The sequence below is a fragment of the Suricata suricatta genome, chromosome 8 (genome assembly GCF_006229205.1).
Source record: "Suricata suricatta isolate VVHF042 chromosome 8, meerkat_22Aug2017_6uvM2_HiC, whole genome shotgun sequence".
Classification (NCBI taxonomy): domain Eukaryota; kingdom Metazoa; phylum Chordata; class Mammalia; order Carnivora; family Herpestidae; genus Suricata; species Suricata suricatta.
Window position 1 is genome coordinate 91,387,012 of NC_043707.1, and position 25,470 is coordinate 91,412,481.

At 43.5% G+C, this 25,470-nt stretch overlaps 1 protein-coding gene, 1 long non-coding RNA gene and 1 pseudogene across 2 annotated transcripts in view; 1 reads left to right on the plus strand and 2 right to left on the minus strand.

The window, feature by feature from the left end:
• Positions 1-887, minus strand: part of FOXD3 (forkhead box D3) — a 1,362-nt gene extending 475 nt beyond the window's left edge. The window contains exon 1 of the mRNA XM_029949529.1: positions 1-887. This exon is cut by the window's left edge and continues 475 nt beyond it. Coding sequence (XP_029805389.1) covers positions 1-887 — 887 coding nt within the window.
• Positions 888-2,000: 1,113 nt separating this feature from the next.
• Positions 2,001-3,924, plus strand: LOC115300170. Its single transcript, XR_003912524.1, has 4 exons — positions 2,001-2,272; positions 2,481-2,596; positions 3,298-3,419; positions 3,727-3,924. It is a non-coding gene; the product is annotated as an uncharacterized LOC115300170 (long non-coding RNA).
• A 3,324-nt stretch (positions 3,925-7,248) lies between these two features.
• LOC115297666 overlaps positions 7,249-25,470 on the minus strand; it is a 50,751-nt pseudogene continuing 32,529 nt past the window's right edge.

A 25,470-nucleotide genomic window follows, 5' to 3' on the forward strand; every position in this document is an offset into this window, starting at 1 on the left:
GCCGCGGCTGCCGCGGCAGCCGGGTGAGAGTAGGCGCCGGCCGCGGCCGCGGGGTGCAGGCCGTAGGGGCGGCCGTAGGGCCCCGCGGCTCCTGCTGCCGCCGCCAGGCTGTAAGCGCCGAAGCTCTGCATCATGAGCGCCGTCTGCTCGCGCAGGTGCTCCTGCTGGTGGCGCTTGAAGCGTTTCCGGCGCCGCAGGAAGCTACCGTTGTCGAACATGTCCTCGGACTGCGGGTCTAGGGTCCAGTAGTTGCCCTTACCCGGGTTGCCCGGCTCGCGAGGGATCTTGACAAAGCAGTCGTTGAGCGAGAGATTGTGGCGGATACTGTTCTGCCAGGCGGGGAACTTCTCCCGGTAGTAGGGGAAGCGGTTGCTTATGAACTCGCAGATGCCGCTCAGGGTCAGCTTCTTCTGCGGACTCTGCAGGATAGCCATAGTGATGAGCGCGATGTACGAGTAGGGCGGCTTCACCAGGCTGTTCTTGGGCTTGCTGGGGGCCAGGCCTCCCGCCGCACCGCTGCCCGAGCCGGGCCCGCCGCCGCTCCCGCCGCCCTCCTCGCTGCCAACGCCACCCTTGCAGCCGTCAGCTTCGGAAGCGCCCGCCTCTCCCCCTGGCCCAGCCCCGGTTCCAGTCGCCTCTTTGGGCAATACCATGGGCTGCTGGTGCGGAGGCTGAGGCTGCCCGTGGTGGGGTACCGCCGGCGTCACCTCGTCCGCCTCGTCCAGGCGCAGCTCCGGCGGCCCCACGGGGCTATCGCAGCCCGCGTCGCTGTCCTTCTCCTCGAGACCGTCGTCGCCCTCGCCCACCACATCGATGTCCACGTCCTCGGCCGTCAGCACCGTCTGGCCGGACATGTCGCTGGCGCTGCCGCCGCCGGAGAGGGTCATCCCTCCTCGGGGTTGGTGGCGGCGGCGGGGAACGAGCGGCGGACGATGGGAGTCGTCAGGGGCTGTCGCTGAGCTCAGGGGAAAGGGGTTTGGGTGCTCCGGAAAGATGGGAGAGGGGAGGGGGACGTAGGTCTTTCGGGGCCCTCCCGGCTAGGCTCACACTCAGCAGCCCGGCATCGCGCGGCGCGGGCTCTGCCGTCCGCCCCCCGCGGCCGCGCTCTTCAAACTCCTGGTGTCCCTGGCTCTCGGTACTAGGCGCTCTATGCCGCTCCTGGCCACGGCTTCTCCACGCCGCGCCCCCTAACTCCGCCCGCCTTCCTCGGCCTCTGGCCCGGGCGTGGAGAGCAAGAGCGGTGCAGGCGGGCGCGGGACGCCGGGCGCCCAACAGCTCAGGAGGGTGCGGGCAGGGGCAACGGGGGGAGGGGGGTGTCAGGGACGCCGAGCCCCCGTAGTCGAAAGTCCCGTTTTAAGGACTGGCCTGATAGATTACTTTCTACTTAAAGATCTAGCGGGAGGCGGGGCCACGTGACCGCGCGTGACGTCAGGGCCGCGGCGGAGCCGGCCAAACTCAAGTTGGTTCAGGGAATTGTCAACAAAGGGACGAGGGACGCGCAACTCAGTGCCGCACGGCGCGCCAGCATCCCGAGGGCTCCGACGGCGTCCTGGCCCACCCCAGGACCCCAGCCTAGGCTGGAGCCTTGCGCGGGGGTCGAGGGAGCCTGTGGGTGTGAGTGCTGGAGGGTGGGTGTAAGCGCGTGAGGGCGTGGGCCTCGGAGCTTCCGCGGGACCCTGAGGTTCTCGCTGCCCAGTCCTCCCTGCCCTATCTCCCATCCCCCTTCCCCACTTTGCCAACACTCCTTAGGCTGGGACTGGGCAACGCCGAACGAGATTCCCATCCCATTTTTTTTTTTTAAGGAAAAACTTAGTACTGTCTCTGTTTTGTTTTGGGGGTTGATTCTTTTTAGTTCTTGAGTAAGGGCTGCGCATCCGGCTTCGTGTTACTAATTAGACTTAAGATCCCCACTTGCCTCGGTGCTCCTTCGGCGGAGACAACTACTAAGGTGATGCGTTCTCTTTCCCCGAAAAGCCAAACCATTCGGGTCCTGCCTTAGCTTTCGCCGCTCGATGTGAGCGTGTTTTTATACATATATATAATTTTTCTCCCGCGCGGCCACACAGCATCAGCTGGGGTTCCCGAAGGTCAGAAAATAGTTATTGATTAATCTATTAGAATAGTTGCCGAGAGAAAAAAAAAACGACGTAAAATAACAGCGAACCTATAAATAGAGGCCGTAACTAGCAGCTGGGAGTTGTTAAACGACTTAGCATGTGAAAAAGTCGGAAATGAGGCGCTGGGGAAGGAGCCGGGACTGGCAGCGGCCTGGGTAAGTCGAGTGGAGCGGAGTAGAGGATTCCGGGCCTCTAGTTTGGACGCCGCGCTGGGGCTGGGACGGCGGAACCACGCCGGGAGCTGGCGGTGTGACTTTCCGGGGCGGCTGGGCCCAGCCTCTTGGGAATGGGGACGTCCTCGGGCATGCGAGTGGGCTAGGCTCTCAGTTGCTGCTAACTCAACGTGGATTCTTTCCTCTTAAGGCTTAGGTAAATCCTTCAAGATTTAACTTCCGCGGAAGCCCGTAGCAGAGCGGGTGGAGGAGGCGTGGATGCGGCTAGTGCACACCGAGTTTCCTTGGCAAGGAAAATCAATGATGGTAGGAAAGGCTGTGGGGATTTAACTGGAGTTGGGGGTGGGAGGATGGCAAACCCATCACGGGTACGTGGCATTGCCACCGCGTGCGCTTGGACCTCGCACCTCGGAATAGTGCTCCTGACCCGCTGAGCCCGCGATGCGCCCCCTCTCTCCTCCCGAAGTTTTAGGCCGCCTCACCGCGAGCTGCAAGCGCGGGCTCCCTGCCCTTTAAGTACTGGGAGGAGAATTTCGGCCTCACCAGGGGAAGGAACACAAGGGGAGCGGTCAGAGAGGAAATAGTTGGTGAATATTTACAGAAGACGCTGGGAAACCGATTTAATTCCTGGTGGACAGTGGTGCTTCTGAGTCCCTCAGTCTGTGTCTCTCACCTACGACGCCCTCAATCCTTGGCCTAAAAAAAAAAAAAATCCGTGTATTTACTTCATTGTAGAGTGTGAGACACATAGATTGACATTCATTTCCATTAGATAGTTTCCCGGCTATCACACTAGTGCACTGGATCTTCTTTTCGCAGGACGTTCCTGGTTTGTGCTGGGGATTGGGGGTGGGAGGCAGCTACTCCATCCTGAGCCACCCGCGGAACTCCAAAATTTTGTGGTTTTTTTTTTTCTATTTAAATGACCCTCCCGGTCCCCCGTTGTACCTGACCTTAAAATGCATCTGAGTTGATTTCCGCAGCTGCACCTCTTTGTGGCCCCGCAGGTGCGAACCGTTTGCAATGCCATCTAGACAGCCGTCCGTGAAACCAAGGAGACCCGCGCGAGCTGGTTGCCCATTGTACCCGGCTGCAACTGTCCGAGCAACACAATCATTACTAAAGGAAGGTCGGAAGGACAAAAAAGAAATTAAGGGAAAAAAAAAAAGAATCCGAAATCTAAAATTCAGAAATTACTTTTGCCTAGGTTCAGTTGTCCAGCTCCGATGCCAGGGGTGGGCCCTAAGCCCCATTACAGTCCAAGAGGCTAGGCTCTCGTGGACGCCTGCCGTGTGTGTGTGTGTGTGTGTGTGTGTGTGTGTGTGTGCGCGCGCGCGTGTGTGAGCGTGGGAGTGTAGCGGCCCCAGGGGCTGCCCTCGGCAGTCTCCTTAAAGTAGCCTCCAAATGAGCCTAATCTCGATTCTGCTGTCCGCCAGGGCTGGCTCTCAGGACTCCCTCGGCGCCGTTGTTCGCTGCCTCACCCTCCCTCGGCCAAGACCTTGCCTGATCCGTCCATTCCCTGGTGTCTCATTGGAACCTCCCTGGAGGAAGGGGTGGGGGGTGAACAACTCCCAGCCGCCAGTTCCATTTGTTGCGCTTTTTTCATTCAACACAATAAAAGTCAAATTAATTGATTCATACCATTAATTACGGCGCGTAGCGTGAAAAGCAACGCTTCCCCTCGGTTAGAGATCTATTGTGCTAATCTCTTGTTCAATCAGTGTTACCATCTGATGCCGGGTCTGGCCCTTACAGAAACTTTTCGAGTCGATTAGCTAAATGATGAGACATGCAGGACCTACTGGCTGCGGCCCCGACGTCCGTCGCCAGTGCCGGCCCAACCGCTTAATATCGATTTCCAGCCGAGGCAGTGTATTTTCCCGTGACCACTCCGGACTGGGGACCCCGCCAGCGGTTTCCCCCTTCCGGGCTGACTGTAGCACCAGCGCAACCTCCCGGGGCCGGAAGGAGGCAAAGCGGCGGGCCAGGTGGGAGGCCGGAAGGTTCCCGCAGTCCTCGCTGCGGGATGCCGCCGGGGCGGAAGGGCTGGATGGCTGTGCAGGGACCTGCCTTTCGCTGACTGGATGCTGGGCTAAGTAAATCCTGTTTGCCGCGTAATTGCAGTTTGCAGCTAAGAGCCCACAAATCGTCAGTTACTGCCAAACTTTGGGACGGAAAGAGACTGAAGAAGCGAGACAGCTACAGAGAAAAAGTGACACTAGTCGGGGGAAAAAATGTGATAGAGGGACCAGAAATGTTGGGGGGCGGGAGAGGATAAATGTGGGTAAATATTTTCTGGGATCCAGAGGGCTACTGGTGAAGACAGGAGAACGAGTACACACACACACAATAATTATGAGGGAGAGTAACTACTCGGGTCGCAACAAGCAAACTTCCCAAGAGGAATTTAAAGAAGACGGCACGCAGGTGTTTCACCTGTTCAAATGTTTGAAACGTTTCGGCCAAAGGAGAAGGGAATAAGGTTCCCTCCGTTTCTCCTGGAGCCCGTACAGTCCGTGGTATCCAGCTAGGGATCCGTCGAGGGCGAAGTGGCGGCGGTGATGGAGGGGACGGAGGTTGTAGCAACAGGAAACAAGAAAAGTAGAGTCGTGATCGATAAGAAGGAAATTGAGACGTCTCGAGGGAGGGGAGATTTAGTGTGTTCTGGGGGGTGAGATGGAGGTGGGGGAGGAATAGATGGAACAATTTATGACGGAGAAGAGGAAGTTAATTACAATTCAATTTGGGTTCTTAAGTGGTCAACACTGGAGGAGAGGTCCGGTAAGAGTGTGCGGGAGGCAGGAGTGGCCCACTTATCCCTCGCCAGGCCCAAGTGAACCCAAGTGCCCTCTTTCTCCTTCTTTAAGTCAGAGTCTATGCCAACGGCGTGAATAAATCGTTGGTCGGAAGTGAAATGGAATCATCATGCCCCTGCGCTGATGCACTTTTCTTACAATCCGGGGAGATGTGACCATTTTCTAGGCAGTGACGGGTCTGTCCCCCACCGAGAGCAGCCGCCCCCTCTCTCTAGCCGAAGGAAGGAAATGTGGGTGGAGCTCATTTGGAAAATTCCCCTCCTTTCTCTTCACTCCCGCCCCCGACCCTGGTCCCAAGAACCAAAGTCGGCTTCTACTTGACAATCTTCATAGATATGTTAAACTATTGTCAGCCTCTGCTTGGATGGCCACCGCCGAGCAAGGTGGGACGGGCTGAGATGATACCCAGGTCCCCAACCCACCCAGATTATTTCTATTTCCAAGTGGGTGGGATTTTCAACTCACTTCCCACCAACCTTGTGTATGTCTGCAGATCTCTTCGGGGTGGAAAAAAAACAAGGGTAATTTAACGTTCTTGTTTGGATTTTCATCTCAAAACTTCATTTATTTTCAAGGTGTCCACCACTCAGGGCCCATGCCAAGAAGTGCCTATAAATGGCGAAAGACCAAAGGGAAAGGAGAAAGAGAGAGAGGGAAAGAGGACAGTTTCGAATTTATTTATATTGGAAATGTATAAACATCCATTCTGTAAAAGGCAACACGTTTAATTAACGATGAGAGAGCAGTTAGGGGCAGAAAGCTAGTAAAATTGTGTGATAAATTTATGGCATTGTTAGCGTGCTTTTAATTATGGCTATTATGTTAATTATTTCACATTAGCATGGAGTTATCAGCAGCATGTCAGATTTAATCAAAACGAGCCTTTCTCTCGAAAATTGTTCTTTTCATCTACGAGGAGAAAGGTCCTGGGCAGGATCGGGGCTTAAAAATGACTTGGCATTGAAAGCTCGAGTCTTTCCGACACGGTTTGGAGCGATGCGGCCGGGCCCGGCTGTCCGCTGAGTCCCTCCAGGCTACCGGCAGCTCGCAGAGGAGCCGAGGGCTGGGTTTTTAGGAATTCACCATTTTCACCCCCTTCGGAGCCGACACTTCATCAAATGGGATCATTCTGTCAAACAATATGATGCTACTCATTTTTATCTGTCCCGCTTTACAAAACCCCATTCAACCCGCCAAGGAGCAACAAAAGCCTCGGAGCGGCGCTGCGGCCGCTGGCGGCCACCTCCTGCCCAGAGCGCCTGAGAGGCAACAGGGCCCGAGGAAAGCAGGCGGCGAGCGCGCGCCCCTCGTCGCCCGAGGGAACGCGGCCGGCCAGGGGTCCGCGCGCCCAGGTGACCAGCCCTCGGGTGTGGCTCGGGCGGGACACGCCTCTCCCAAGGCCCGCGCCCGCCTGCAGCCTCCCCTCAGGCACAGGCCGGTGGTACCTTTCCCTCCCGGCGAACGACTCGCCCACCCAGGCCACATCGATTTTTTAATCACTGCCGATCGATTTATTGGGAGCAAATAAATAGCCCGTTTTGAAAACGTTTCAATTGTTGCCTTGATGGTTGGGGCGCTGACGCGGGCGGGCGCGCAGGGCCGAGGGGCGCGCGCCGGAAAGGGCTTGTGGGAAAGTGCGGAGCGCAAAGGCCGAGCGCCACTTGCCGCGGAGGTCTCGAGTGTGTGCGCGCGCGGGGCCGCCGACCGCAGGTGCCCCTGCGCCTCCGTCTCAGGCGATGCCCCGGCATCCTCGAGGGTCCGTCCGGCTTCCTCCTTTCTCACTCAGCTCCCTCTGGCGGCGGGGCGGGCAAGAGCTCAGCGCCAGCCTTTCCACCTTGTCACGTCCAGGCAAGTTCGCCCGGGTCTCTGATTCATTAGCAAAGTTTTCCTTCAGGTCACTGAGCGGCCCTGAGTCCAGTCCCCGGGACGCTCGCAGGTTGAGGCCTCTCAGGCGCCAAGCAGCTCGCGCCCACTTCGCTGGCCTTCCGGCTCAGGCTCGCGGACGCCACTGCCTCCCGGTCCCTGGATCCGGAGCGGTCTTCGGGCGCAGGACCACTCAGGCCCCCGCCCTTCCCGGGACAGGGCTGTGGACGGGCCAGCTGTTGCCTTATTTTTAGCGCCATTCCATTCGCGCGGTTATATTTAACTCGGTCCACTCCTCCGAGGAGGTCGCTCGGACATCGAATTCTCTACATCGCAGCCTAGGCCGGCCCGGCTCGCCTCAGGGGCGGTCCCCTCTGGGGCAGATTGGAAAACCCCTGCTTAAGAATCTTTGACGTCTCTGGAGTTTGGCTGGGAGAAGAGAGGTTGAGAGGGCGGGTTGTAGGAGCGGTCGCTAGCGCGCCGGCCTGCGCTCAGCGTAGAGGTGCAGTCTTGTGGGGGGAAGGGGCGTTCGTCCTGGGAGTCAGTCCCTAGGGCAGGTTCTCTGCGGGTGGCGTCGGGTCCTCTTCCTTCTTATGCATGGCCAGAGTATCCTGGCGACCTGGAAGACCTCTTACAACTCTGCCCTTCAGAAAGTTTATGCGTTTTTGTATTCAGGCAGAAGTCCCCTCTTCTCCCTACTCCCAAACACAACCTCTACAGGGTACTTAAATTTGAGGAGTTATGTTGGCTCCCCAGTTCCAGCCCAGTCTTCCCTTGGCAGAATCTCAAGAAGACCGTGCCATTGGCTCAGTCACATCCTGGGGAAAGGATCCACTTAGATGGCGTGTAGAAAAGCCGTTCTAACGCGTACTTTATTCACTCAGCTCAAACTGAATTTACAGACAATGCAAAAGCCACATACTAAAGGTACACATACAGACCTGGGACACGGAGGCACACGTTTAAATTTTAAATGATCTAACACTTTTATGTATGTATTTATTTATTATTAGAGAGAGCGAGAGTGCGTGCGAGCACATGAGCAGGTGGTTACGTATTTATGTATTTATTATTAGAGAGAGCGCACGTGAGCAGGGGAGAGGAGTAGAAGGAGAGAGAGAGAGAGAAAGAGAGAGAGAGAGAGAGGGAGAGAGAGAGAGAATGAGAATATCTTAAGCAAGCTCTACACTCAGAGCCCAGCCATCATCCCAGAACTCGGGAATCATGACCCCGTGGAAATCAAGAGTGGGATGCTCATCCGACTGGGCCACACAAGTGCCCTTCCTTCTAACACTTTTAAAGAAAGATCTTTCTCTTTTTTTATTTAATTTTTTAATGTTTATTTACTTTTGAAAGAGACAGAGACGGAGTGTGAGGAGGGGGTGGGGCAGAGAGAGGGAGACACAGAAACTGAAGCAGGCTCCAGGCTCCCTGCAGTCAGCACAGAGCCCTGACGGCGGGGCTCGAACTCAGGAACCATGAGATCATGACCTGAGCTGAAGTGGGACGCTTAACCAACTGAGCCACCCAGGTACTCCAAGAATGAACTTTCTTAACTTTTGGTCCAAAGTGAGTATTTCTGGCTGCCTCTTTTTGTAGCTCTCCCTACAATGCATAAGAGAAGCATGGAAGTCACAGCAGAATTCAGTGGGAGAGGATATACAATGGACCCTTGAACAAGGTAGTTTGAAATGCACAGGTCCACTTATTGGCAGGGTTTTGTTTGTTTTGTTTTGTTTTTTTAAGATTTTATTTTTAAGCAATCTCTACACCCAGTGTGGGGGGCTCAAACTCACAAACCTGAGACCAAGAGTGGCTCGCTCTGTTGACTGAACTAGCCAGGCTCCCCAGGAAGAGATTTTTCCATACAGTACAGTAATATAAATGCATTTTCTCCTCCTTATGATTTTCTTAATAACATTTTCTTTTTTTCTAGCTTACTTTATTGTAAGAGTATAGTACAGAATACATATATTATACAAAATATGTGTTGGCTGTTTATATTATTGGTAAGGCTTCCTGTCAACATGAGACTATTAGTACTTAAGTTTTGGGGGAGTCAAAAGTTATACCCAGGTTTTTGATTGCTTCATCTGTTGACTGCTTCTCAGCGTTGTTCAAGGGTTAACTATATAAATAAATGCATATATATTCATTTACTCATTTATTAATACTTTGAAGAATTTTAGACTCTGGAAAATGCTAGGGAGAAAAAGAACTAGATCCAGGGTTCCAGGGTGATGAGTCCTATGGTAGAGGTAAACAGAGGACTTGGGAGGTCTCAGTGGGTGGGAAATGAGAAAAATGCTTTCCAATACAGAAGATAATACTGACCAGCTAGCTCTAACTCCAGGGGCATTGGGGGGAAATCCGGAAGGAGTAAATTAGAACCTGGGGGTACTTTGGGAAAAAGTACTAAGATGACTGAGTATGCTTTTAGATAACCACAGGGTACTTGGTCTCAAGGGAGATGGGGAATAGAGTGTGACAAGGAAACAGATGAGAATAGGAAGAAGGGAGAAGTTATAGTATAAAAATAGAACTTTGCTTAGAAATTTTGTCCAGATCCAGTATGACCCATTTTAGATTACATGGAAGTGCTTTGACTAACACATGGGAGAAATTTAAAAGGGAACATAGATGAAAGGAAAAGATTTTACAGGAGAGCTTGAGAGGGATAGACTATTGAAAAGACTGGCTAGTAGGCCCATCTCCTTTTCCAACCTCACATTAGTTCAAGGACCAGGTACTGGAACCACAGGAGTTAATAAGATAGGCTCCACTTTTACAATATTAACTCCAGGAGGTCAGGAATTTTCATCTGCTTTGTTCACAATTGTGTCCCTGGCCCCCAGCTAAACATTGCTTGGGTGGGGAGTAGGTGAAAGTTGGGGGGTGGCACTAAACATGGGGGAGGGGAGTCATGCTCAATAAATATTGGTTAGCTCCGTGCCGACAGCTCAGAGCCTGGGGCCTACCTCAGATTTTGTGTCTCCCTCTCTCTTTGCCCTTCCACTGCTCATGCTCATGCTCTGTCTCTGTCTTTCAAAAATAAATAAACCTTAAAAAAATTTTTTTAAATAATATTGGTTAAATGAAGGAATCAGCAAGACACAGTTCCTCTCTGATGAGTGACTTATTCAAGAAATCCAGGGGCACCTGAGTGGCTTAGTTGGTTAAGCTTCTGACTTCTGTTCAGGTCACGGTCTCACAATTCGGTTCGTGGGTTCGAGCCCTGCATCGGGCTCTGTGCTGACAGCTAGCCAGGAGCCTGTCTTCAGATTCTGTATCTCTCTCTCTGACCCCCTCTGCTTACTCTGTCTCTCTCTCTCTCTCAAAAATAAATAAAACATTAAGATATTAAAAAAGAGAAATCTATACCTAAAATATAGCGTGATGAATTATAACTACTTAGAATATTATAGGAGTGCAGAGTAGACATACCTAATCCTGCCAGGAAAAGACAAGGAGTATGTAAGAAGGTTTCCCAAAGGAAATAATGCTTGAGCTGTCTTGAATAATGATAACTGCTGTTAGGTGGATGAAGAGAGGAACAGAGTTCTAGGCAGAGAACACAGCATGAGCAAAGACACAGAGATATAACAGATGTGAGGAGTAGTGTAGAGTTTAATATGAATGAAATAGGAGGCAGGGAGTGGTTAGAGTTGATACTAGAGAGCTAGACAAGGGTGAAATCATCAAGATTTCTGAATATGCGCTAAAGAGCCTGAAAATGGTAAGGAGTCACTGATGGAATTCAACTTTACGATTGGCATGATCAGAGTAAATTTTGGAACAGTCTTTTAAGGGCATGTGAAGGATAAATTAGATGGAATAAGACTGGAGATAGTAAATAGGCTATTTCAGTTATCTCAAAAGTGATGGAAATGTGGGTCAAATTATTGGCATTGGGACTGTAGAGAGAGGATGAATTGCAGAAGGATTTAGAAGGTAAAGTTGGTAGGACTAAGTGTCTAATTAATAAAGGAGAAGGAGTTCATGGTCAATCCCAGATAAGAAATTTGGGTGTCTGGAAGAAATGTTGGAAGAATACAGATGGAGGAACATTGTCTAGTCTCTTTCTCCTCAGTCATCCACATAACTACCCATGTTATCTCCTTAAATATTAAAGCATGAAAGTCACTTTCTGATCAAAAGCCTCATTATTTATAGAAGAAAATCCAACTCTTCAGGAAAATAATTTAGGTGTGCTCTGATCTGGCTCCAACTTAACTTCTAGTGTCACTTATACCTCCTGTTCCAGCTCCATGGGACTATATGCTGTTCTCAGGATACACGGTGAACTCATTTATATACCAGTTGTGTGATTTTGAGTACATTTGTAGACTTTCTGTACCATATTTCCTCATCTGTAAAATGAGGGTAATAATACCTTCCTTACGTGGTTATTGTAAGGATTAAATATACCCAAAAACACTTAGAGCAAGGGTTGATATATGCTTAAAATTTTTTTTAATGAGTTGTATCTTTGAAATGCCTTTTCCTGTTTTTTGATTGAGAAACATAGTCTCTGCTTTCTAGGAACTTTCAGTTTAGTTGTAAGAGTAAGAGAGGCAGATATTGTAAGCCCTTGAAGATAGAGATTTCTCAATCTTAGATTATTATTATCTTTATCCTGAAAGTGACTATTGTAGAATTTTGAGCAGAGAAGTGATGTGACTAGATATGTGTTTTAGCAATATCACTCTATAATCAGCATGGAGAACGGACTGAAAGAGATGAGTTTAGTTTTGCATATACTGAATTGGAGGCACTGATGAAATTTCTGAGTAGAGATAATTAGTAGGAGATAAGAGTTTAGAGTATTACTGTCTAAGGGATATATGATGTGAGCTACAAGTGTGAGGCATGCATGTTCTTTTAAATGTTTAATGACTACATTTTAAAAACTAAACAGAAATAGGTAAATTGATTTTAATGATACATTTTATTTGCCCAGTATTCTTCAGAGTGTTGTCATTTCAACATGTATGTGAAAAATTTTTGAGATATTTTCCATTCATCTTCTAAGTCTTTGAAATATGTTGTGGATTTTATCCTTAAAGCCATCTCGGTTTGAACTGGCCACATTGCAAGCACTCCATAGCCACATGTGGCTAATGTCTATGGCATTGGACATCTCAGGTCTAGAACTTAAGAGAAAATCACGACTACAAATAAAGATTTGGGAGTCATCCGCATTTAAGTGTAACAATTCAAGCAATGAGGGTGAGTAAGCTCTGGGGTGCCTGGGTGGCTCAGTTGGTTGAGCATTCATCTCTTGATTTCAGTTCATGTCATGATCCCAGGGTTGTGGGATGGAGCCCTAAGTCAGGCTCCATGCTCAGCATAATTAATTAAGATACTCTCTCTCTCTCTCTCTCTCTCTCTCTCTCTGTCTTTCTCTCTCCCCATCTGCCCTTCTCCCCACTCTTGCATTCTCCCTCTTTAAAAAAAAAAAGAGTCTGAAAGTGATAAGCTCAGCAAATGGGAATGTGTGGGATGAGGAAAGGCTAAGGGAATATCAGAGATGAGTGAATGAGAAAGAGCCCATAAAGCAGAGTGAGAAAATAGAGCATAAATTGGGAGGAATACCATCATGGGAAAGCAAGCAAGAGGGACTTTTGAGAAGATGAGTGTAGTCAATAAGATCAAGTGTTTCTGAGATATATTTTTAATATGTGTATTTGTTATCTAGATATTATTATAAGGGTTTGGCCATCTCTGGTAGGAATTATTTAAGTATAAGTAGGTTGGTTATTCAAATTCTGGCAAGATAGTTATCAAGAGTAGATATCATTTTTTCATTTTGTGCATAGTCACAAAATGTTATTGTTTGGTTTCATTAAAGCATGTGTATTGCCTCTTTCTATGAATTTGTGCCAGTCACAGTGACTGAACTGTCTATTGCTACTTGCCTGTAACTGTTTAAGTCTACTTTTCTAGTATAAGTATATCTAGGGCCTGTTTTGTTCTCAGAATTGTCCCAGTTTGGATAATAAATTATTTGGTCACCCCATACATGGTAGACAATATTTTCAATACCTGGAACACCGTCAAACTGCCCACCAGGTTTTCTTCTGATGGATGGAAAAGTACTTAAAAAAAAAAAAAAAAAAAGAAAAAGAAGAGTGCTTAAACAAACATACGTGCCACTTACTATAGTTTTAATTGCCTCCCAGTTAGATCAGGGCTTCTCTTTGGACTCTCCTGAGTGTTCTGAAGGGAGTTGAAATAGCATAACCTGCCAAGTAAGACTGTGACTGAATCTACTTTGTGAATACATCTGTACATTCTCATCCATTCACATTCCCAGGATAATGAAAGTGATTTTTTAAGCACTTGCTATGTGCTACATGTTTTCATATGCAATTTACATGTATTTAATTTTTACTACAATCTTATGAGGGAGAGGCTATAATTATTTCTATTTTACAAATGAGAAAGGTTAGTCAGCCAGCATTTGAACCCATGCAGAGCCCCTTTAACCACTACATTATACTGTCCTGTTATATAATCTTTCTTTTCACCTGCCTCTTCCATTCCTTCCTCATCCCCAACAACTTAGTCACAGGCACTTACAACTGAGCTAAATCTTTCAATAGGACATATTGATTAAGTGCTTCTATACTTTTAATATTAATTATTTGAATGATGGAAGATGAACAAAGAACTGAGACCTTTATTGTGTAGTTATTACTTTGATATTTTGCTCTGTTATGGAAGAGAAGATTTGTGTCAACCATTTTTTGTTATTTTCTTTTAAAAGGATCCAGAGTACTTTTTTTTAGAGAGAGATATTTATCTTTTTTTTATTAAATGCTTATTTTTTAAAATTTACTTTTGAGAGAAAGAGAGAGAGAGAGAGAGAGTACAAGCAGGGGAGGGGCAGAGAGATGGGGAGAGAGAGAATCCCAAGCAGGCTTCACACAGTCAGCACAGAGTCTGATGCAGGGCTTGAACTCAGGTACCCCATGCTTAACTGACTAAGCCACCTTGGTGGTTCTTGCTCAGTATCTCCCATGAACCTGCAGACAAGCTGCTGACTGGGGCTACATTCATCTAAAAACTTGATTAGGACTCACGCACAGGGCTGTTTACAAGAGGGTTCAGTTCCTTGCCATGTAGGTCTCTCCACAGGATTACTTAAGTATCCTTATGACATGGCAGGTGGCTCCCCAGAGCAAGAGAGAAAGCAAGACGGAAGCCACAATGTCTTTTATAACTTACCCTGATCACGTGCTATCACTTTGCTCAGTCTATTGGTCCCACAGAACAACCCAATACAATGTAGAAATGCACTATATAAGGATATGAATACCAAAAAGTGGAGATCATTGGGGGCCATCTTGGGGGCTGGCTACCATAATCCACTCTTTGATCTCCTATGATTCATGTTGCTCCTGCATTCAAAATATATTCACTTATGCTCAAGGTTCCTGAAAGTCTCATTTCATTATAGTATCACCTCAAAGTTCAGAATCTCATCATAAGTTCAGGTATAGACAGCTCCTTGAGTTCAGTTCCTCTTGATTTGAAGACCTAAATAAAGAAAGAGACAAATTACTTTCCTTTACATACACACAACATACAATGGTAGGATAAGCATAGGATAACTGCTATATAGACACTCTTATTCAAAAAAGGAGTAGAGGGGAGTCACATAAGAGTTACTGGTTCATAGCAATTCTGAAATCCAGTTAAGCACAGGTTGGCATTTCCTTGATTAGGGCTCTATGCCTAAGAATAATTCTCCATGATCTTGTCTCTTCACCTTCTGGGTTATTTCCATTCTCTAAGTCATCTTTCCTTTTTCGTGAAAGATAGCACGTTTGCAACTGAGTAGCGTTTTTTTTAGCCTAGTTCTTACTTGTGGAAGTTCGAGATCCAAACACCTCTTTTTTCTTTTTTTTTTTAAATTTTTTTAAATGTTTTTATTTATTTTTGATACAGAGAGAGACAGAGCATGAGAGGGGGAGGGGCAGAGAGAGAAGGAGACACAGAACTGGAAGCAGGCTCCAGGCTCTGAGCTAGCTGTCAGCACAGAGCCTGATGCGGGGCTTGAACCCACGAACATGAGATCTGACCTGAGCCGAAGCCGGAGCCTTAACCCACCGAGCCACCCAGGCACCCCTCTTTTTTTTTTTTATAACGTTTATTTATTTTTGAGACAGAGACAGAGCATGAATGAGGGAGGGGCAGAGAGAGAGGGAGACACAGAATCTGAAGTAGGCTCCAGGTTCTGAGCTGTCAGCACAGAGACCGACCTGGGAGTTGAACCCATGACTGTGAGATCATGACGTGAGCTGAAGTCAGACACTTAACCAACTGAGCCACCCAGATGCTCCCCTAATGGCTCTTTTAATTTTGCTGTGTGTATGTCTCTTTTTGTCCAATCTGGTGATGTTTCTGCCAATCTAATTTTCTTCTGCCAATATACTTCTGCAGGTGTCTCCTGTCATCATTACAGTCATATGTATTGATGAAAATGAACCCCATTCCAGCTCCAGGGGGTGTGAAACTCGATTGATTTAATCTAGCTATGATGATTTCACTTATCTTGCCAGAGATTGATTAAGACATGGTGAAGTAATACCATTTGGCCCAGTGAGAAAGAAAGGGAAGGTTGTTCAGAGGTTTCTATGAAAGGTTTTCTTTGGTGACAAATATCTCCAGAGAAGATAGAGTTCCTCTTCTGCTATAGACACTGTTAGCTCTGCATATCATACTTGCAGTTGTCATCTTCTGGCTTTGCGGCTAGCAGAGGAAAAGGCTGGAAAGCACTTAGGTTCTTCATTATGTAATTGAGCAACTGAATTAATCAATTTCAGAAAAGCAAATTTTCCTTATTTTTAAAACACTTGCTAGTTGTAGTCATGAATTATTTATTTATTTATTTATTTTGATTTATAAAATACTTATTTATTTAAGTAATCTCTACAACTAATATGGGGTGCAAACTCATAACCCTGAGATCAAGAGTCCCTTGCTTTTCCTACTGAGCCAGCCAGGTGCCCTGTAGTCATGAATTTAAAGGGACGCCCAGTTAGCATGACTGTATGTTTTTTTGTTTATTTATTTGTCTCTTTGGGCTGATTGCTCAGGTGAAGGCTGGAGAAAAATAGTGGATAGTGAGATACAAATGGGGTTATGTGCTAATACATGTGTTTACCAAGGACAGTAGGTGTACTTTATAAATTTATTACAAGTATGGATCTCCCTCTTTCTACTTTCTTCTCCCCTCCACTCTTTCCTATGTCCTTATCTGTTTCTTCTGTTCTTTCCCATTCATTTTTCCTCATCCTATTTTTCTTTCTCCTTTCTTCTTCCTGTGTAGGTAACTTCTCTGTCTTATTATTTTTATGCATTGTTTTATTCAATACCCATAACAGCCCTGTCTAGTAGATACTGATTAATATTCCCATTTTTTAGTTGATAGATTAGACTAAACAACTTGTTCATGGTCATACAGCTAAAAAGTAGCCAAACACGCATCCAGCTAAAGTCTATATGATTTCAGAGTCTGTGCTTTAACCACTATGCAGGAGTGAAAGGAACTCTTGTAAAAGAAAATTGCTAGCTGTCAGTATTAAATTAGTGGAGTTCATATATCTATTTAAGATAGTTATGAACAGAAAACTGAGATTCTAATTCTTATGGGAGTCAATACTGTAACTTTAAAATAATTAATGTTGAAGTGTTTATTTTTCTTTAAAACAAAGAAGATGAAACCCTTGAAAGTTTAAAACAAGATCAAGATTCTAATTTTTATAACTAGTTTTACCCTATTAAGTTTGGCTGGTGCTCTGGAGACTTGATTGCCACCCCTTAGGTAGCTAAACAGGAGAAAAATTTCAGTTCCAGACTCTCTCACACACTACTATCTAGGAGGATGTTAAAAGGGTGGCGACCACCTCTGATATTTATCTTTTTTCTAAAATATTCTATACCAAATCATGACCTAGAGAAAGTTCTCTGAAGCCTAAGGAAATGAATCTTTGTGACTTTGTTTAGAAAATTTTACTTTTAGTGTCCTGATTTTGCAGTTGTTTATAAAGTCATATTTAGTTTTGACCATGTATCTTTGCTTTTTAGGAATAGGAAATTGGCCTCAAAAAAGCCATGAAATCTTCTGTCTCTGATAGCCTTATCAGTCTGTAACTGGCTGGGACTACTTAGGAATTAAAATTTTTTTGAACACTGTGGCTTAGAGAGGAAAATGTTTTCTTTGTGTTCTGATTTGGGTGTTGTTTAGAGAAAGTGATATTTAGTTTGGAGAATGACCGTCTTCTTGTCCCCTTATAGATCAGTATTGATAAATGACAAATAGCCCTGATGCCCCCAGGGCATTCACAGTTTTTGAATATTTACTCCTAATTATTTAAAAGACTTTGAGGAAAACAGCTATACTTACTCTTTTATTATGTTAATCTAATTTACATACTGACTGGAATTGTTTATATAGGGGATTTTGACTGTGGTACTGTTTTCCTAAGGAAGAAAACTTGGTAGCAATCTTGTCATTCAGTATTTACAGTCTGCAAGCTGCATATATTTGGGGAATCTTTCTAAAATATTGCATGACAGGAAATTTCAATAAGCATGTTTAAATGAATTCTAAGGAAACAGACAGAAAGGAAATATGCCTCTCTGGTTCTGAAACATTTATCTCCCTGGGTGGAAAAGGGTAGGGGTAAGTCTTTGAATGATAGATAGCCAAGAGAAAAATGCACATTAATCTGTGGTTTAATGTGTTTCCTAAATGTCTTAATTGCTTTTAAAGCCATGTAAATAAATAACATTCAAAGGATGTGAATTAATATCCTAAGAAATGACTTTCCTGATATAAGGGCTCCTATTTCAAATAATATTTATATGGCACCACAAATAATTTTCAGCCAAGAATTAAAACCTGCGGTTGGGAAACCAGAATTTACCAACTATTAGTAGGAACATTTTTGTTTTGTTTTGTTTTGCATTTTTGTTTTACCATAAGGCTAATCCTTGCCCTAGGTATTCACATGTTGTTTCACAAAGGAAGGAAGGATCAACACTCTCTGGGAGGGGACAGAGGATCTTGGATTGCTAAATCTTACAATCTTATCTTTACAATACATTAAAGCTAGGAGTTGAACCTAAAGATAAATTCAGCATATCCATAGTTTTATTTCTGAATACAACATTTTATGTCTTACAGAGAGGTTAAAAAAAGGTTTGTCTTAAATGATCATCAATTTTGTGAATTTAAAGAGAGGTATTTGGTCATAATGCTTCTCCTCACTCTCCCCTCAAATCATTAAAATAAAAATCTGTAAGCCAATTCCAATTTTGGAGAAGTTTTAATATTGAACTTTATTTGATTCGTAAAACTCAGCTTATTCTCTCTTGCACTTATGAGTGACCCACCCCCCGACTGCTCCTGGAAATGTGAAGGTTCTAATAGTATTTATATCTTGGTCTCATGATTAGACATACATGATTCAGTATGTAAATATGTATAAATACATACATATATGAAACCCATGTTTCATAGAACAAGATTCACACAGTGTGTTGTACTATGATTTTTTTTTCCTATTCTGGAGGAAAAAAATGCTAGTCACGACCCACAAAATTGATTTCATGGCCCACTAATGAGTTGCAACCAACAGTTTGATAAAACAGTATCCAGACTCTAGAGAAATAACAGAATTGAACAAGCACATTCCTTTTGACTTGCTGGAATTCTGAAGCCTAGTGAAACCTCTCCTCCTTCTTTTATACCATCTTCCATTTCCCTCTATGCATTTGTTTCCTCACATTATATTCAGACCTGGGACTTCACATATTTGAAAGATGGAAAGCTGATTTTTGTCACCACTAGCTTCAGAAGTAGAGAAGTTGCAGCCAGGAAGTGGCTCATAGAATAACCTGCAAAGGAATGAAACAGCTGTAACTCAGGTATGTCTATCAGATCCTGCTGGGCACACTTTAAACCTACTGTAGAGGTGGCCTTTACTAGAGATGTACTTACTTCTTGTGAAAGATGAGTGTATAGCCTTGCTTTTTAAGCACTGTGTATTGGGGTGCCTGGGTGGCTCAGTCTGTTAAGCCTCCGACTTTGGCTCAGGTCAGATCTCACCCTTGTGGGTTCGAGCCCAGCATCAGGCTCTGTGCTGACCGCTGGCTCAGAGCCTGGAGCCTGTTTCGGGTTCTGTGTCTCCTTCTCTCTCTGCGCCTCCCACTCTCATGCTCTGTCTCTCTCTGTATCAAAAATAAATAAAACATTAAAAAAAAATTTAAGCACTGTGTATGGCTATTTAAAATAATCTCTTTTTGAAAAAATTCACATATTTCCTAAAATTTATAAATCCTTTTGTACTATAGCAAATAATACTAGAGTATCAACTACAGGAAAGCAAGAATTTTTGTCCATTTTTTCACTAATATATCCCTAATCCCTAGAACACTGCCTGATACAAGCTGGTGCCCACTAAATACTTGTTCAATAAATCTAAACATAGTTATTTCCTAAAGAATTCCCCTACTGGAGCACACCTATATTCACATAGCATGGACAGTTATACACAATGCTGCTGGTCAGCATTCCTTATCACATTTTCCAGAAGACCCTTTGGACCCAGATCACATTAAAAAGTAACCTTGGGGCACCTGGCTGCCTCAGTCAGTAGAGCAAGGGCCTCATAATCTCAGGGTCATAAGTTCAAGACCCACATTGGGCAAGGATCCTACTTAAAAAAAAAAAAGATGAAAAATAACCTCAATACAGCTTATACATGTCAAGTATACCTTATTAAAGCTGTTTACAAAACTAAACAAAACAAAATAAAAAAATAACTTCATTAATGTAAAAGTGTTGCTTTAAGTGAGGCAGCTGATGCCAGGAAAGAACAAATAACCAATGGGAGACAAAAGAAATTCTAATATGCATAATAATATCAAGATGAGTGCTTAATAGCTAGGTAGGAAGGGAGAAATAGTCAATTCTCTATCATTCAGTTCTCACGTTTCTGAGAAGTAGATACTACTTTTTTTCTTTTCAAGAAGTTTAGATTTAGAGGGCTTAAATAAATTACTCAAGCCTGCGCAGGTAATAAGCAGTTAAATTGGAATTTGAACGCAGGTCTACTGTTTGAAGTTTGTAGTAGTTGAGTTTGAAGCTTACTTATTAAGACACTAAAGTCAACTCATACATTTCAGTTTTATATTCATGTGTTTGACATTTTTCATTATTAATTTATTAAATTTTTTTCAAATGTTTATTTTTGAGGGGGAGAGAGACAGAATGTAAGCGGGGGAGGGGCAGAGAGAGAGGAGACAGAATCTGAAGCAGGCTACAGGCTCTGAGCTGTCAGCAGAGACAAAGCAGGGCTTGAACCCACGAATGGTGAGATTATGACCTGAGCCAAAGTTGGGCACTTAACCTACTGAGCCAGCCATTATTCTTTTAAACAAATGAACTGAGACCCTACTATAAACCAGGTATTAGGTCAACAGTGTTAACTGCATAGGTGTAGTCTCTGTTCTCAAGACATAGGCTCTGATGGAGCAGACAGGTAATAGACAAGTTAAGAAACAAAAAAAAAGTATAAAATATGATAAAGGAAGAAACAGTGTTACAAAAGAGAATAACAGCTAGGAAGCCTAGGGGGACTTATTTTAAGACAGAATAGCCTAATGGGTCTTTTAGGCTAAGATCTGGAGGATGGGGAACCAGTCTTTCTAAGAGCAGAGACTTAGTTTTTAAGTGGTACAGAGCTGATGACACTGTGTTCCAGGTAGCAGAATGGCAAAAGCCCTCAGGCACAAAAGAACTTGGGTAGGTGGACAGGAGCTTTATGCATCTTAAGAACAGGAAATGTGGTTGGAGAAGTTTGACTGGGGCCAGATTATACAAAGTCTTGTCTGTCCTGGAAGGGAGTTTGGATTTTGTCACATATACACAGGGATAACCATTCTCAGATCAGTCCTTCAGATGACACTGCCAATGAGAGGTTTTTACTTGGAATCCTTGGTAAACTCATTGCATCAAATGAAATTTCAATATCTAATTAATTAGCATGTATTACATTAACTATGGTGTATCCCTTTACTATTATTCAGGCCTCTAATACCTTTCCAAGAGTGTATGTATTTTCTTTGGTAATTTCCCATTTGGAAATATCCAGCATTTTACTTTTATTCCTATATTATCTATCCCTATAAATACATTGATTGGCTTTTAGACAGCATGTATTGTCTAACTACAATGGACCCAATCCTTATGAACTTGTAGACTAGTAGCAGAGTTAAGATACATAAAATATTACATTAAAAAGTAAAATGTGTTAAGTGGAATAAAAGATACCAATAAAATACTCCTGGGAATTCAGAAGAGAAAGAGATTCCTTTCCACCCTGGGGGATTAAGGGGAAGGAGAGCCTGAGGATTAAGAGAGACTTCCTGAAGGAGGTAGCATTTGCTCATGGTTTTGAAAAGATAAATAGGATTTAAACATTAAGAAGTAGAGAAAAGGGCAAAAATCTTATTAATTCCAAGTATAAATGAGTGCATGTATGTTTAGCATGGTCCTTACTGCGTTGTGGATCCTCACTTTGATATGATTGTCAGCAGACCCTTGGGAAACATCCAGGACTAAAATTGTTTGAATGTATCATGCTGTAGGATTGAAGTTCATTGTACTCTGTAAGGAATTTATCTGTAGTTCTACCCAGGGCTATTTGTCTTGACTTTCTCTCTCAGCTGCTTAAATTTATTAACAAATAATATGGAGACCTAAAGAATTAGAGAGGTAGTTTTAAAAGGGCATTGCATGGGAACAAACAATCTAGTCTTGTTCTCTTGGTGTCTTCATGAGTGACCTTGTTTCTAAAACTTTTTGTCTGTGAAGGGAAAAATAATATTTCTATCCCCTCTCCCTTACCTATTAAGGCATAGTTGACTATGAGCTGCAATGAAAAATCTCAGAAGAAAGACACTGCACAAATAAAACAATGAAAAGAATAATTAAGAAAACACTTATTGCAAAATGATGTTGTTGAAATTCTTTTAGGCAGAAAGTTTTGTATCGTACCATTGGGTATTAGAAATTCCCTCCCCTTATTTTTTTAAACAAGATTTGGAAGTTAAAGATGATTCGAGGTATTTAAGTTTGTGGTTGAGTATGGTCAATTCAGAAGGCAGTGTAAGCAGGCAGTTTTTAAGGCTGTCTGTCCTTACTAAATGGGTGGGGAGGATGGGGGTGGGTGAGTGGTGGTGGTGGTGTCCTTTGTTAAAATCTGGAAGTGAAAAGCTAAAATCTACCCAATTTAAAAAGCAGCATTCACAGTAACTTCAGGATGCACTTATGTCATTTATAATTAAAACGTAAAAAACATTTGGAAAGAGTTTCAAGATATTGTAAAGACAGATTTCTTAGGAAGAAGGATTTCTTAGAAAGCTAAGGTGCAATATTGCTACATTTTATTCTGAGTGCCTTGACCGTATGATATGGCTTGGGAAAAAAAATCTTAATTTGAAGCAAGGTAAAGTACATTGTAGTGAAGCATTTGCTACATCCACCAGTGTCTCAGTTCTCTCAATCTTGATATGTTTAAATGATTTGATTACTATCTGAAGATTATTCTTTCTGATCTTAGTATGAAGATTCTAGTTTTATTTTTTATTTATTTTTTTGGGGGGGGGAGTGTTTACTTTATTCGAACTCCAGAACCATATTACTTCTTTTTTTTTAATGTAACACAATTTATTTTTCTAACATATGCAATTATTTTCCGTCACTTACAATATAGTAGTTACAATGACATTCCAAACAGAAAAGCAAAGTAAAAAAATCAAAACCCCCCCTTCTATTTCATGTAATTAGACTTATACAGAAATTAGAAGGTTAAGTACCAACTAGTTAATCACCTAATTTCACAGCTATCTGAAGTGGCAATTGTTATATAGCAGCTTATCTATGATACATTCAAGATACATGATACAATTTATTACTTGCCCATAAGCTAAAACACAGCCTGCTTAATACCTTTCCTTAAATTCCACCTCTATACTACAATATACTTGAGGCCCATGCAAAAAAGTAGCTACCTTTTATATAGGAAATGGGTGATTAAGTCTTTGGTGCTGTAAAAGCAACTTCATTTAAACGAAGATTCTAGTTTTAAACAGTAAGGAGACAAAAAATCCCAGTACTTTTAGTTAATTAATAAAGCTATTACCTAGAGAACTAAAAAAAACCTCGCTTAATACATTTTAACCTTATTAATTCAGAGCAATACCATCAAATATATGTTAGTTTTATATATTACTAAAGGACTTAAAACATCTTTTTCAAAGAAAGTATTTTGAATGGAATATTGATTTTATATAACAATTGATAAGTAAACTCTGTTCCCAAACTAGGATTTCTAAGGGTTATGTTCCAATATGTAAAATATTTAGAGAAGTTTAAACAAATGTATATTGAAAATACTTCTCTTTTGCTTTTTATGCCAAAGTTTTAACATTTATCAATATCAAACCAGGTCGAATGTGGACTGGTGTTATGGGAATGGGAAAATAAACTTTCTTGGGAAAAAAAGAGGGCCAGATTGTTCATAACAGAATTATACTTAAAGGGCACCTAACTGGCCAAATCAGTTAAAGCTTCCGACTTCGCTCAGGTCATGATCTCATGGTTCGTGGGTTTGAGCCCTGCATCAGGCTCTGTGCTGACAGCTTGGAGCCTGGAGCCTGCTTTGGATTTTGTGTCCCCCTCTCTTTCTCTGCCCCTGCCCCCCCCCGCACTTGCACTCTGTCTCTTTCTCAAAAATAAATAAATATTAAAAGCATTTTTAAAAAAGAATTATACTTAAATTCTTAAGGCCAGGTATAAGATAGAATATTAATGTTATCAATTATATAAATATTTTCAGAACTTACATATATTTCTGTAAGGAATAACAAAACTTTCATTATTCTATATATGTGTATGAATGAGTATGTCTATATACATATATTAAATTTGATTATTATTTTGAATCGATCAAATAGATCCTTAAAATGGGTACAATAATAGCTGATGATAAAGAGCTATCAGTAATGGTTTTTTGATCATTGTAAACAATGAGTATTGTCATTTAAATCCTTTTTTTCTTTTTCCTTTACCCTTTATTCATGGTTTTATGTATCATTTCCAAGTTCTATTTTATGAAATACTCCAAAATGACTATGCAATATTAATATACAATTAATGAGATATGTTATAGATAACCAGTCCCATTACTTTACACTCACATCTAACTTTTGATTCCTAATTAGCACTGGCTTGATTATTCACTTTTCTATAACTCACTTTTGGAGATTATTATCTAAAATAAAAGCCAGCTTCAAATGCTGACATTCTCATCCTTAGATGAATGTGGTTTAGTCTGTAAAGGCCTTTCCCAAAAGGCTTCTAAAAATGTTTTGAGCATTGGAAAATAAACATATAGTCTCCCAAAATGATCTTTCAGAAAAACAACATTCAGGGGTGTCTGGGTGGCTCAGCTGGTTGACATCAGAATTTAGCTCAGGTCATAATCTCATAGTTCGTGGGTTCAAGCCCCACATTGGGTGTGCGCTGAGGATATGGGGCCTGCTTCAGATTCTCTGTCTTCCTCTCTGTCCCTCTCTCCTGCTCATGCAGGCATGTACTCTCTCCGTCAAAAATAAATAAACATTTTCTTTTTAAAAAAATTTTTTTTAATGTTTTATTTATTTTTGATACAGAGAGAGACAGAGCATGAGAGGGGGAGGGGCAGAGAGAGAAGGAGCACAGAACCAGAAGCAGTCTCCAGGCCCTGAGCTAGCTGTCAGCACAGAGCCTGACACAAGGCTTGAACCCACGAATGTGAGATCTGACCTGAGCCAAGTCAGAGGCTTAACCAACTGAGTCACCCAGGCGCCCCAAATAAACATTTTCAAAACGGGTGCCTGGGCTGCTTAGTTGGTTAAATGTCCAACTCTTGATTTTGGCTCAGGTCATGATCTCATAGTTCGTGAGTTCAAGCCCCATGTGGGACTATGCACTGATAGCCTGCTTCGGATGCTCTCTCAAAATAAATAAATATATAAACATTAAACAAAATAACAGAAACTTTTGTTTAATTAAAAAGAAAAAAGAAAAACAACATTCATCTGGAAAGAGAATATCTTTAAGAAAACTGCTTTTTAGATTTCTGTCTATATCTGTGTATGTCCTGCACTCCCCTTGCCCCTGCCTTCTGTGAACTGTTGTACACTTTCGGCTTCTCAGAATATCTGAACTCTGTCCATCTGCTCTTATCCTTGGAGGTCTTTATCCTACCGCCCTGAGTTGGCTGCATTTAAAAATGGGTGTATTCTGTGGTGGTCTCTCTCTGCCGTTACTCCTGTGTTCCAGCAAATACATAATGGCTAACAAAACATGTACATGAATAGTACTTTGTTAGGAAGTAACTAAGGAAGGGTGTCATACTGACATTAAAATGCATTTTAAGG